Source organism: Abrus precatorius, unplaced genomic scaffold (genome assembly GCF_003935025.1).
Source record: "Abrus precatorius isolate BTA unplaced genomic scaffold, Abrus_2018 Scaffold7, whole genome shotgun sequence".
NCBI classification, from domain to species: Eukaryota; Viridiplantae; Streptophyta; class Magnoliopsida; order Fabales; family Fabaceae; genus Abrus; species Abrus precatorius.
In genome coordinates, this window is record NW_020874417.1 from 26,288,125 (window position 1) to 26,303,905 (window position 15,781).

The window sequence follows — 15,781 nt, forward strand, 5'->3', positions numbered from 1 at the left end:
AGAGAGGGATGTGTATGGATAGATTTGGTATAAAGGCAAACCCATTTAAAAACCAACTACAAGGGTTGAATATTAAAATCAATCCACTTTCACTTCTCAAAATTAATTTGGTTGTCATCCAAGATATTTTAAAATTGGTTTTCAATTAAAAGTTTTTGACAAAACTAATATTATTATTCACAGGTGTTAGCGATATACTTTTTTAACATAATTTTATTAAAAGTTACAAAAATCACATGTATTTCATTCTTTTTTATTTTTAAATTAATATTTTCTTTTTTATATTTTTGTAATTTTCAATAACTTTTAATCAATAGTTAAAGTTATTATTTGGACATGTGCATTGTATATTTTGTAATTGCAATTTTTCATTAATTAAATATGAAAAGAAATAGATTTTTTTAGGATATTTTAATATGTTTTTCTTTGTGGTTTATTATTTTATATTTTCTTATATAAATGTTTTGTGAAAACATAAAGCAATTTTAAAACTGATTTTGGCTTTAAAAAAATGGGTTTCAAAACTAGGTTTGGCTAATTCGAACTAAAGTTAGTTCAACCAAACTTAATTCGATTTTGACAAGTGGATTGGTTTTGTAATCAAATCATTTTATTTGGATTTTCTATGAATTAATTTGGTTATGTTTTATACAAGCTATTCATGAACATCCTACCAAAAACGAAGCAGTTAAACAATTCATTAAAAATGCTAGTAGAGTGAATTTACTATTTTCTGACTACATTGAGACTAATGTCAAATATCATGTTTCCTGAAATGCAACGTAAACGATAATGCTACGAATGTAAAAGATCACGTTTCTTGAAACATAAATAATAATGCTAATGATGCATGTCAAATCTCAATTTGGAGGAAATACTCAACTCTTCTCTTCTGTAAAAGATTTAATAATTCCGAATATTACCTGAGGAGACATGGAAGGTGTGTTCGCTCGATTTTATGTTAATGAGGAAGATTGAATCTCAACATTCAGATTCTCCCGTTCCTGCCCACGCAATGTCTGAAAAGGAGCACCATTTAAAGTGAAACAACTTAGATTAGGAGCAGATATCACAGTTTTGTGGCCTAATCTATAAGTATAGTCCATCATCAAATTGACAAGTTTGGGGTTGGTTATATTGAGGTTTTCTGAGTTATGAGAGAAAAGAGCATTAGGATAGAGCACGACACAATGATCAAGGTACAGATTGTGCAACTTTTTACAGTTCGAGAAGGGTTCAGCATTGCCATTTTTATCAGCCGAAATTGCAACATAAACAAGATGCAAACATAACAAGGATGGAAGATCGAGAGACTTGGGGATTCTGGTTCTTCTTTTGAAATCATACATGGAAACTGAAATATGAAGAGATGTTAAAGACCAAGAAGAATAGACACAAGGTGGCAAACAAAGATTGGATGGAACAAAGATTCTCAGTTGCTGAATACGATGATTCACAGCATATGTCATGAGATTTTTCAGAATCTGATATCGACAACTACTATGGCGATGAAAATCAAGAGTGTGTAGGGAATGGTTTCCATCACGTCGAGACACAATCCCTGACACAAAATCGAAAAACTTAAAAGGGTTGCTGAATTCAGAGACATGCAACTTAAAATTAGGGAGAAATTTCCACAAATCCTTCCACCGCTTTGATAAGATGCAAGTTCGAACAGCATCTTTGATCATCATGAATGACATTATATGTAGCAGAATTTCACTAGGCAAGTCACTGAGCCTGTCTTGATCAACGTTACTCTCTCTCCTCTTCCTCCGACTCATACTCCTTGTCATTATCATTTTCACAGTTTCTCTTTCTGTAAGATCAAGGCTACAAATTCATACCCAAGTTACCAACACACTAAGTTTCATATAGATACAGAACTACGCATAAAAAAATAGACAAGGAAGTTGCACTAAACCCCAAAAGCTGTCATTGTCAAAATCATCTCATTTTGAGCATTTTTCATGCCATTTCAGTTTGTTCTTTTGGGCATTGTTTCATGAAAAGCTAGTAACGGATATGCTAACGTTAGCTGTTAAGTGTCCAATTGGGATGCATGCAAAAGGAGAAAAGAAAGTGATGAGGCGAAAATACCGCGCACCTTTAATATGACACACAAAAAAAGGAGAAAAAGGACAGAAATGGACCCAATTCCAGCTCACAAGAGTGGTGCTTTGTGATATGTAAGATGATTTAACCGCAGTGAGTTTGAATGACTTCAGCTTGGAACTTGGTGGGTGCTGTGCAACTTTGGCCTGACGTTTTCTTTTCTGCTGCCATGCGTGAAAACCGGAGGGTATATATATTGCATTCGGTTTCCCTATGTTTATTAGTTTCATTGATTCGCCAATACAAAATAATAGTATTTGAAATTATTAAATTCCTAATATTTTGCTCTTTTTTTTATTTGATATCAGTAGGCTCAATAAGAAGTTGATGTAAAATGTTAGAAGCGTATGTATTGTTTTATTTGTTTGCTGTTATTTTCCAAATTATAGTTTAAATTATAAAGAAAGATAGAAATTTGAGCTCTGTCTTTCAAAAGTTTTTGTAAACGCAAAGTACCTCTTAAAAATATTGCACCTGCTAACTTGTTTTTTTTCATCATTTGAAACAAACGTAAATAAAATAAAATAAAATTGCACGTTTATTTAGAGTTTTATGAGGGAAATAGGGTATATTAGTATTGGAATTAAAACTCTCATCATAATTCATGCATATAATGTTTCATGCAAACTTTTATGGCGATTGATTTCGAGATGATAAAAAAATTATCCAAATCTATCAACTGCAATTGTCTTAATTTTGATTTGATTTTTTATTTTTCTTTTTGACAAAATAGTTATTAATAAGTTCTAACGTTTTAATATATTGATTGTTTTGCCATTTGAAGTAAAGAAAAGAAAGGCCCACGTGCATTTAGGGTTCTAGTGAGTAGAGCTAGTTATATTGATTAAACTAGTAAATATGTCTGTGCATTGCACGAGTTTGTTTTATTTTATTAAATTTATTTATTTTTAAATATAAAATATATAATTTAAATATAAATATATAAATATGATAAAAAATTTATTATATTAAATATAATTATCTTAAAAAAAATTATGAAATACTTTTTTATATATAATATTTTTTATATATTTTATATATAAATATGGTGTATTTGAGATTTGATGATTGCTTTTAAATATAATTTTTTTTTGTGATATCTATATGTCTATATTTATAATCTAATATTTGATATATCACATAGTTTTATAATAAAAAAATAATATTTAGTAAACTTAATTTAAATATTTTTTAAAATAAAAATATATAATTTTAAAAATATAACATAATAAATAATTATATTAATAAAAAATATTTGTATTGAATTAATATTTTTACGTATAATACCTGTATTTTGATTAATATCCTAAGACTTAACTTTAAGTCTACAAACTGACAAAATTTTTCCATTAGAAAACATGGTTATCTATATATTATAACATTAAAAAAATTACAATATAACATCATCATTATAACATTTTATATAAAAAAATTGTAACAAAATCATTAAGTAAAAATATTGTTAATTTTTTAATTTAAAAAAATTAAATTTGTTATTGTAATTATTATAATATAAAATATAAATAAAATATTATCTACATTAATAGGTTATACATAATTATGATAAGTCAATTCCTATTAAATTATTTTAAAAAAAATAAAATAATAGAAGTAGATAAAAAAATAGTAGTTAAAAAAATTTTATTTAAGATTTAGGTAGAAACTAAAAGAGAATAATAATTTTATTTAATATACAAATTAATCTTTATATCAATTAAAATTACAGATGTTGATATAATATAAAATTTATGAGTCACATATAAAATTTAAACAAATTTTATGTTAAGAACAAAGTTAATACATAATATATATAATAATAAAATAAGATATATATATATATATATATATATATATATATAATAAGATAACGAAATTATTTTATAAAAAATTTAAATGTTTGATGACATTTTTCTTTTTAAAGTCTTCATAATATTAAAAGCATTTATACAATATTGCAATAAAAATGATTTAATCTTCTAAATCTTCCATTGTTGCCTTTTATTCACCATTTTCTGCTTCATCTTCATCAAGTTATGACCTAAAAGAAAATATCAAATATAAATTACTTTATGATCTAAGAAATTTAAACAATACATTACAAATTTATAATTTATACATTAATTTTCTCTTTCTTTTTGGTTTGGTGTTTTTACCATTGGAGATATATGTTTTGTTGAATTCAAATCGTTAAGAAAAGTTCATTTATCTTTATTGCAACTTGTTATTCTCTTACAAAAGCATGAATAATAATGATATATTTGATACAAATTAATCTGTTAAAAATAAAATTCAATACATAATATCATTTAAAAAAAATACAGCTTTATGCTTGCTCAAAAAATTAAATTGAAATATATAACACAATTTAGTGAAACAAACTAAAAATATCAAACTCAAAAATATATGTACTTACGTGAGTAGATAATTTTTGACAGCTAACATGATTGTAAAATGCAAAGAAAAAGGATGACAATAGAAAAACCGTAATTAATTTTCAAAAGTTGTATGACTTATATAAGTAGAGATGAAATTCTACTTGTTGATATATGAAAAGTTAGAAAATAAAAAATTAATATAATAAAAGTTGTCTTTTTATTTGTATTATAGTTTACTTGTCTTTTCATTTAAAATTTAATTTAATAATATATAATATAAAAGAATAATTAACATTCAAATATTAAATAAAAGTTAAAAATAAATATACATTTTTATTTATAATTAAAAGATGATTCGAGAATTTTATAAAATTTTCTCAAAAGTATTTTTGTACAATTTAATTAATATTCTTTTTTCTATTTTTAACATTTAACCTAAAAATTTTTGAAATTTGTTTAAATTATTTACTAAAAATTATTTACAGTAGTTTTGTTATTATCATTTTTAACATTATATAATTATCAATTCTAATAAATTTTTCTTAAATACAATTTAAAAATAATAAGTATAAATTAATTATGATTACAATTTTTAAATTATGAAAGTAATTTTAAATTATCTTATTTGATCTTAACAATATATAATATAAACTAATAATTATGAAAGCATAATTTTTTTTTAATTTTAAAGTAAGTTTTAATTTTTGAAATATATATTAAACTGTATATTATATTAACACAATTAATAGAATAATTTAAATTTATAAACTTATCTTTTCATTAGAAATTTAATTAAATAATATATATTATAAATTAATAATTTGATAAATGTAGTATTTTTAATTCAAATTACAATTTAGTATTGTTAATAAATATTAAAAAATAGATTATATTAAAATATTTAATAAAATCATTTAAAAAATAGAAAATTATATTTTGATTAGAAATTTAATTTAACAATATATAATATAAATAAATAATTTTATAAATGTGTTTTTTATTTAAATTATATTTTAATATTTGAAGTACATATTAAAATATAGATTATGTTAAACTAATTAATAAAACAATTTAAATATGCAAATTTATATTTTATTATAAATTTAATTTAACAACATATAATATAAACTAATAATTTTATACATTTAATTTTTGTAATTTAAAATTTATTTTAGTGTTTGAAGTACATAATAAAATATAGATTATATGAAAATACAGTAATAATTTTAATTCATAAATTATAAAAATATTATAATTAATTTTAATAACGATAATTTAAACTAATTTATAGTATAAATAGTTATGTTGTTGTTTGTAACATAATATAACCGTCAATAATAATAAATATTTTTTAAATATAATTTAAAAATAATAAGTGTGAATAAAAATATAATTTTAATTCATAAATTATACATTTCAATTTTTAATGTACAAAGTAATAAGTAAGTGTAGTCATTGCAAATGACTTTATACATTCTGAATTTTAATGTATAGAGTAATATGTAAATGAAGTTACATATATAACAATAAATTTTTATGTTTCAAAATTTAATACACTCTGTAATGATTATGTGCAGTCAATTTTACATAAATATATAAATATAGATATAGATGTAAAATTATCATTACTATTGATTCATTTAATGTTTTATGTAAATTTTAGGGGTGTACATACTATCAATTTGAGATAAAAAAAAATATAAATTAATCAAATTCAATCGAATTAATTTGATTTTTGACAAATTTTCAACCAACTCAAACCATATACTTTCACTAAAATTGAGATTGTTTGACTTGGATCATCAAGTTGAAATAAGAACACAAATTATTGTATATTCAAAATTCTTATCCTCAATTAATATCTTTTACTTTATCTATAATTTTGAATATTCTACTATTTGCAAGGTAAAATAGTAGTACTTATTCATGATCCAGTATACTTTGCTGAGAGTGGTAACGGTTAAGGTGTGTGATGAGTGTTGTGGGAAAGTGATCTAACGGTGCTCCCGTCTCGTCGTGCTTATAAGCCTTTGTTTCTTATCCTCCACGTGTGTCTATTTGGTGAGGTGACAAAAGGATAATTTTGGGATTCAGTAAAAGTACCGAAAGAAGGTGTTTGTGTGTAATGAGAATGTGCTAGTATGTTGCATGAAAAATTCACACGAGTCAGTTTATAAGAATAAAATTTTAAAGGTAGTAGCTATGGTAATTCATATTTGAGGGGTATTAAATGTCCACTTACGTAAAGAAATAATATTAGTTTAATTAATTTAATATTTATTTTTATTATACTTTGTTTTTTTATTGTAAAATAGATCTTTAATATTTTTTCAATGTAAAAAGGTATTTAAAGAAAAAAAATTGATGACTACTGTACTATTTCTTTCTTTTTCTCAAACTTTTTGATTAGTGTTTTTTTATTGCTGATTTTCTAGTTAATTTTTTTAATATTAAAATATAACTTAATTTTGTTGGTGTTAAGGTTTTAGATTCGAAGTTTGAAGAGTAAAAATAAAAAATGGAGGATAGGATAATGCCTTTAACGACTTTGACACACCTAAATTCTTGTAACGGGTAATTATTAAAATTTTTTTTTTAAATTTTTAAGTTTTCTTAAATTCTCAAAACTTGAGAATTTTTCATGGTTTCAGGAATGAGATGTTTTATTATGTGTGTATGTTTGTATTCTTTATTATTATTATTATTTGATTATTTGTTAAGTATTTCTTTTTTTTTTGTTTGTTTTCTGACAGATTTTTATGGTAAATTGATATGATGAGTTACGTTTTGAGAATGAGTGTTTTAATTTGGTTACTAAGAAAGGAATTAATGTTTAAATGAATTTTCCTTTGACTTATAATGAAATTTTGGGTTGGTATTCTAAACTAATTATTACGGTTCCTAAATAAACGATCAAGTATTTGAAGTTTATGAGTTAGATGTGAATGTGTTATCCTTAGTTTTGAAGGATATATTATTTGTGTGTGTCGCAATCGGGGTCACGACGGGACGACGATAACAAGGAGTCGCCACCAAAGTTTATTAAAAAAAATATTGAAAAAAATTTTTAATTAAAAAAAATCTTTGAAACCAAATTTGGGCTCGGGAGTCATTTACGTGTAAGGAAGGTATTAGCACCTTACGACGTCCGTTGGTTAAAACAGTTATCTTCTAATTAATTGTGCAAAATTTTATTTTAACTTCAAAAACATTCATTTCACTCTAAAAGAAACTAATTAATTTTTTTTTTTACTATTTTCAAATTTGTTGTTATTATTATTTTTAGATTTATTTCTAATTTTTACAAATTTTTTAAGGGATTTTAATTTCATTTTTTAAAATAAGGAAACACAATAAAAATTATTTGAATTAAAGGAATGATTTATTTGTAAAAATATTATTCTTTTTTTTTATTTTTGTATTAAAGAAATATTATAGTAAAACAAAAAACTTATCTTAACACTTTATTTTTTTATTTCCTATTTTTAAAATAAAATAAAAAATTTATTTTTTAATTTTTATAAAGAAAATGTGCTAGAAATTAATCTTAATTTAAAATAATTTTAAAAATATTTTGAACCTGAAAAAGAATTTAAAAAAATTGGACTTGACGGGTCAGGTTCCCACTCTTACGTATCTTCCGTATGCAACAGAAGAATCAAAGCTACCACGTAGTTCTTTTTCAAAAATTATGTTTGAATAAGTTTCAAAGATTTTCTTTCTTTTTTTTTTTTTTTGTAAAAAACTTGATTTTCTTTATTATTATCATTTTTAAGTAAATCCACTCCTGCACAGGGTTCAAGTTAGCACACGACTATTCAATAAACCCTTACGAGCCAAGCAACGTTGAAGGTGGATCTTCCACTCTATCAAAATTACTTGGCCGTTGCGTGGATTCAAAAGACTCATATTTTTTTAATAATGAAAAGTTGATATACCTTTTAATATGAGATTTTTGCACGCAAAAAAAAGAAACAAACGAGAGACATACAGAACAAATAAACAAATACAAGAGCAAACAAAAATAATGAGTAAATAACTCTTATTCAATTTAGGAAATAAGTTTTTTTTTAGGTTAGATATGCAAAGAAATTAGGGGTTTTAGAATTTATGAAAAGAAAGAATTTTTAAGATTTGAAAAACTTAAATTTTTATAATTTGCAAAATATTAGGGTTAAAAAAATAGTTTGATTTAGACCTTGCAAAAAGAAAAAAGAATGATTTTGGGTTAGAAAAACAAATATTGTTTTTAAGGTTCGCAAAAAAGAATAATTTAGAGTTAGAAAAAAATAGTTTGTTTTTAGGGTTAGCAAAAAAGGTAATACTCAGAGTTAGAAAAAAAAAATAATTTTCATGGATTTGGATTTTATTTTTTAGGGTTTGACTGAGGGTTTTTAGGGTTAAAAGAACATTAGGGTTTTTAGGTTTACGAAAAAAAAAGAGGATTTATCATTAAAAAAAGGTTGTTGGAGAAAAATTAGATTCTTTAAGATTTTGCAAAAGGAATGATTTTTGGGGTAGAATTTTTTTTTTTTACAAAACGAACAAATATTTCATGTTAAAAAAAGAAAATTGGGATTTGCAGAAAGAAAAATTTTAGAGTTAAAAGGAAAATTAAAAATTTTGTAGGTTTATAAGAAAAGGAAAAGTTTTTAGGTTAGATAAACTAGGATTTGTAAAAGGAAAAATTTTCAATACAGACAAAAGAAAAAACACATAAAGATATAATGAGTAAACGAAAAAAGGAACAACAAAAGAGAAAGGAAATAGTAGTTCTTACCAAATGATAAAGAGAAGTGTATTATATTTTTGTTGACTCATTTGTGATGACTCAGAGTTTTTAAGTCGACTTTTCCTTCAACCTTCTAGATATGTTTTTTTCAATTGATCTATAGGAATATACTTTAACTCTCAGTTGATTTCTTTTTAGCTATTTCCTCTTTCTCTCTGTTTCTCAAGCTCTCTCTCTCTAATCTCTTATTTCTCTTCGTTTTCTGAGCTTTCTCTCTTGAATTCTCTCTTTTTTTCTCTCTGTGCTCTCAAATTATCTCTGTAAAGAAAATAAAAGGTGTCCACCTAAAAGTCCCCCTCTCTGAAGACCTAAGCTTCCTATTTATAGGCATTTTCTAAAACCCTAGATCCTAATAAAGACTCCCTTATTTTTCGATGACCAGTAATCAATTTTTTTTCTTTTTATCCATTTTCCTAAAAATCTTCAAACTACTTTGACCATTTCTAAATCTGATTTTACATTTAAAAATTGAAAATTTTAATTTTAATTTTAAATTAGTGTTTTTTTAATCTATTTTCTTAACCTCTTAAAAAAAGAAATTATTATATTTAATTTTTTTGTTTTGAAATTTATTTTTGACAGGGACCCAGATAAAATTGGGTATTCACAGTGTGCAACAATGACTCATGAAATTCAAAGCCTAAAACTATATCCACTACGTCAAAAAAAAGATCTAAGAGTAGTTCTATTTTAAATTAGAAAGCATTTAGAACTGCTTTAAAATCTCGCGCTATCCACGAAACTACTCTTCAAAGTATAGGTGTTAAGATTGGAGAGCGGTTCTGGAACCGCTCTCCAAAGTATGATCGCAAATCTAAAATTTATTTCTTTGTGAATTTTCTAGATCTGTTATAAACTAAAATTAATTTATTATTACGTTTAAATTTTAATTTATAGGTTTGACATTCAAAATTTCTTCATTTTTATCACAAATCAAAATTGAATCTTAGGTTTATAAGGTGTGTTAACCAAATAATCCACATTCGCATGAACCAAACACAAGTAAGTAGAGAAAAGAGAACAAATTAGTAAGATGACTCACCATTAATAAAGAGAAAAAGAAAGAAAGAAAGAATGATTTATCATTAATAAAAAGAAAAAGAAAGAGAGAAAGAATGGAGAGAATTGTGAAAAAAAATGTACCTACATATATGAAAAAAGAACAATTTGTTAGCACAGAGGAAATGAAGAGAACCTACAGACGTTAAAGAAACAAAAAGAACTTACAGAAGTAAAAGTTAGCAAGATTAGAAAGAACTGTGAAAAAAAATATACCTACAGATATGAAAAAAGAACAATTTGTTAGTGCAGATGAGATGAAGAGAATCTACAGACGCTAAAGAGATGAAAAAAACATATAGAAGTAAAAGTTAGCAAGACAAAAAGCGAAGAGATTCATAAAAGCGTATTTTATTTATAAAAGTTAAAGACTTTGGAAAGCGGTTCTATGTTAACCGCTCTCAAAGAGTGACCTTAGAGAGCAGTTAATAGAGAACCACTCTCAAAAGTATAAATCTGAAAGCAATTCAATGCTAGCGCTAACTGATGAATCCATAATTTATAGATATTTTGTCTAGCTTTTTATATGATTTTAATATGAAAAATAGACTTAGGGATTGTAAATAACATAAAAATCTCATTTAGGTCAAATATTATAGCTTTCTTAATTTTTGTCTTATTTCCACTACTTTTTGTGAATATATTTTGCAATTTTGATCATTTGAATAATTGTGCAAGAAATTGTAGACAAATTTCATGAATTTTTGGCTCTTAGGAAAAATATGAACTGAGAGTAATCACTCTCAGGTACCATAGTGATCACTCCAAGGAGCTGATTTCAAGGGATAGGCTAGAGTAACCACTTTCAGAAGCAGCAGTGATCACTCCAGAGCTAAAGAGAACCACCAAGCCTGCGCGTAATCACTCTCGTGAGTGATAGTGATCACCAGAAAGCTTAGGATAAAGTGTCTGCGCGTAATCACTTTCAAAAGTGATAGTGATTACTCCAGAAAGCTCCAGGATGAAGAACTTTGCGGGTAAACACTTTCAGAAGTGAAAGTGATCACTCAGTGAAGCCTAAACCAGAATAGTCTACGCGTGTTTACTCTAAAAAGTGAGAGTAACTACGTGCCCCCGGAGTATTTACTATTATACACAAGAGTGATCACTACAGAAAGGGAAAAGCCTGAGGAATGCTGCGCGTTATCACTCTTATTTGCAAGAGTGATCACTATGAGGTCGCGTCAGACTTAATATATATAGATTTTTAGAAATTAGGGTACGGATCCTTTTCATAACTTGATTCTTTGCCACTTTTGGAGAATTTTGTAGAGCTTAGGATCCTTGAGTGACAGTCAAGGCCAATCTTAGGGTTTGATTTACAATTTCTCTTCACTTTCCTTTAATTCTTGCATTGATGTCATTGAATTCCCTTTGCTTTCATCTTAAATTTGTAAGACCCATCCTTATGGAAGGCTAAACTTTCTTGTAATCCTTAGTGAGTTCATGGATTCTTGAATTCCTAGGTATGAATGTCAATAGAATTCCCTTTCCTTTATGAATTTATATTTCCCAACTCTTGAATTGAATTAATGTTTGAATGAACAGGACATTGCTTAATTAACCCTAATTCGTTTTAATGAAATTCTTAACTTGGTTTGCTTAATCCTAAGTTAATTTCTAAGGTTGCGTAATCTTAGGAAAAATAGTTGGAGCCTATGTAAATTGCTTAATTCATATGAGACTTTAAGGTTAATTCTTGGTTTTTGAGTTACTCTAATTCAAAGAAAGAGGAAAAATATTGAATCTTGAGAGGGATAGGGATAGAATTACATGAACAAACTAAGGATTGCACATTTCATTGATTGGATTCATTAATTTCATCACTTGTCTTTATATTAAAATTGGAATCACACAAAACCCCCTTGTTTTAATTGCTTTTATAGTAAATGTTTACAACATGTTCAATGTATGTTACAAACCAAAGTCATTAGAGACAACCTAAGTTTGTTTCCTAGATACTACAAATTTTTCTGCATACTTTGGTAAAGGTTGACGACAAATCTTTATGCAAAACAAAAATCCATTCATCATTAACCGCTCTTTAAAGTATAACTTAGGAGAGCGGTTAGAGAACCGCTCTCAGAAGTATAGATGTAAAAGTAGTTGACAGAAAATTGCTCTCATAAGTATATATTTGAGAGCGGTTCAACACTAACCACTTTCTAAATATATTGTTACAAAACGGTCTCTATTAACCGCTATCTAAGTTAGCACTCAAAAAACTCGTTTCTAGCATAGTGATCTAAGGTTTTGGTCACGTTGTGATTCTAATTTTAATCTATTTAAAATTCATGTCAGCTACACTTTAAGTTGGTTTGGTGAACTACTTTTTGGAAAACCTTTCACTATTTGGTCTATGTTTTAAAGAAGGTAAGTTCATATAACCTCTCACTTTCTTTTTTTCTTACAACAATAAAAACAATAGTTCATTAGTTTCTATCAAGATTTGAACATGTGAGTTCAATCAAAATCTTCATTCCGTCACCTTTTAAAGCAAACACATTTTATTTCTTCAAATTTAAACATGACATCATATTATCGAATTACTTCTTCAATGATGGTGAATATCATCAATTTTGTACTTCAGTGACTAATTTGATGTCATTTGAAGGACTAAATTGATGGCAAAATTCCTATATCAAAGGACTAATTTGATCGCACAAATCTTTCTGAGACAAAGTTTTGAATTTATGAATAAAATACTAATCTAATATCACACATCTCTTTGGAAGATCTAGTATGCTCTGTTTTACTATTTAGAAATTTTTTTCATTTGTCATATTTTTCCTATAATTGATTCTATCAATGTGATATCACATATCTATTTTACCAATTTGATGTCATTCGTCACTTTTTTCTTATAACTGGTTCTGATACTATTATTAAGTATTTTTCATTAACTTGTTTATACATTATAGCATATGGTAGCAAAATCACTTATAATTGAGGTAATTGACTCATTGCTCTTACCGAGAATAACATGGACCTTACACTAGGCGTGCTTTGCCTTTACACTATAGAACCTTTTGTATTACTTTAAGTCCTTTATTGAAACTTTGATATATTTAATGGGTAATGATATTGATAGATGATATAATCAAAATATCCAAGAATAAGAGACAAAGAAGAGCTTTAATAAGAATTTTGTCTTTGATAATTGTTTTATTTTTTTCTTGTTATTTCATATAATTTGTGGTAGTTATGATTTTGCTTAATTTTTATGCATGCTTATGTAGAATAAAAGCCAAAAGTTTTTAAACAATGCTATTAGAGAAAAACCATCAAAAGGGCAGTGTTTTGTAGAGTCAAGCCCTTTTCTTAGACAACCGTGTGAGTTTATGAAGCATGATCATTTTAAGTTTCTATCTATAATATTTTGATTAATTGTACTTATTTTTAAATGTCATGATCAAGGGTTTTATAAAAAGAAGGTTAAATTTCTAAGGAAACCAATTTCTCCTTGCAGCTGAGATTGCACAAAAAGTTGTTGTTACTCCTTTACAATATAGAGATTTTAATTGTTATAAGGTGACTAGTTGCAAAAAATAAAGTATTTTGTTGTACTTAATTGTTAGGTATAATACTCCAAATTTTGTAGTATTAATTATTAATGTGTGTGTGTGTATACATATATATATATATGTGTGTGTGTGTGTGTGTGTGAATGGATGTTAGAGTGTGCACTTGAGTGCGTGATAAATTGATATGGATTAATGATGATAATGAGGAATATAGAATGGTGACGATAATATACGTGTAAACATGTGTATTTTTTTTTTTAAAATCTGATGTGGATGTTGATTGTGTATCGAGATTTGATTTTCTGGATTGTTTGAAATAGGCTAAGTATATAGTGTAGGGTATTCTCGCTGTAGCGAGAGAGCCATAGGAGGAAGGAGTGAAACTGTTGCCTTCTCGCTGTAGCGAGAGGTCTCTCACTGTAGCGAGAGGTCTCTCACTGTAGCGACAGAGCGACAGTTTGGAGTGTAATTCTGGGTGCAGTCTCGCTGTAGCGAGAGGGTCTCGCTATAGCGAGATTCTGCAAAAATCAGAGTGTAGTTTCCTTTGAGATTTTCGCTATAGCGAGAGAGGGTGTTGTTGCAGTGAGATCGCTGTAGTGAGAGTGTCGCGACTTGAAAGTTTAAAGATGTTTAAGGTTTGGGGAATTTCTTTTCTCATATCTCCTTCAAAATTTCTTCGATTCTCTCAATCCCAAACCATATTTCAATGATTAAATTGCCTCCAAAGCCGTTTGGGAGCAAGATTAAAGGTTGAATTTGTGTGAGGAACACTTGGAGGTGAGTTTGAATGGTTAAGGTCTTGGTTTCTCATCCCCATTCTCTGTTTTTTCGGTTTCCCTTAGTTCTTATAGAATTCTTCCATGTATTTAGGACTAAGTTCGTGTGGGGAGCCTTCTTGTTGTTAATTTCGTGCGTGGGTCTTCAATTTGAGGTAAGGGAGAACTCTACCTTATCTCATTATGTTTGAGAATTCATTTATATTATTACTTGTAGAGTTGTGATTGAAATAACACGTAGGAAGGTGTGTATTTTGGATGAAAATGACTTGATTGTAATAGAGTATAGGGGAAATCTTGTGTGGAACCTAGTATTATTGACATTGAGAAATGTTGTGTATGATGAACAAAATGATTTCAGGAAAATTGTTATAAAAACTGTATGATTGAACCTTGTTTGGTGAACATGGGCATTTGTGCCGTGTGTAAGTGTAATGTGAATGAATGTGGGCCTGTGTGCCGTGTGCAAATATGAATGTTGTATGCAATTGAAATGCGTGTGAATGAGGCATATTAAATGCGGTTGTGAATATGTTATGAATGGTTCAGTGATACACTGGAGGTGTAGAAGATGAGAACGGTAGAAATACCTTAGAAAAAAGAGAGTGGTGGTGACATTAACAGTGAGTGTGGGTGCACCACAGGCCACACACTCTCCTTCTGACTAGACCTCTGACCAACACCTTTGCCGAGCAACTCATGATCGCACACGAGGTATCCGTGATGTGGGGGTAACCGACGACCATCCATGGTGTAAATCTGTGATCACAGTGCCATAGTGAGCATGACTACGTTCAGTAAGCGCATGTGTATGTAACATGTTTTTGGTGTCGTGAGTGCATTGACTATGAATTAAAATGAAATGGTTAAAAGTGTTGTCTATGATTGCCTGTACTTGAGTAGATTATGTTAGAATACATGTTGGTGTGCAAGGTGAGTCTCTATGTTATGTGTGTGTTGGATAGTGTAGAGTACTCAGTTTTACATTTATTTTTCAGGTGACCAAGACAATCAGCATCGGGCTCAATGAAGGGATGGATGAACTGCTATAGGACTTATATTTTATTTTGAAATTATGATGCAACTGAATTAGTCCTGTAACAGTCATTGATATAAACTTGTAATTTCTTATTATTTTGA

General features: G+C 27.1%; 1 protein-coding gene across 1 annotated transcript; it reads right to left on the minus strand.

The window, feature by feature from the left end:
- Positions 1 to 956: 956 nt before the first annotated feature.
- LOC113871681 (putative F-box/FBD/LRR-repeat protein At4g13965) lies at positions 957 to 15,391 on the minus strand. The gene is made up of 2 exons (XM_027508780.1): positions 15,312 to 15,391; positions 957 to 1,833 (listed from the first exon to the last, which is right to left on the minus strand). Exons 1-2 carry the CDS (start codon positions 15,389 to 15,391, stop codon positions 957 to 959), a joined length of 957 nt encoding a protein of 318 aa, XP_027364581.1.
- Between the last annotated feature and the right edge of the window lie 390 nt (positions 15,392 to 15,781).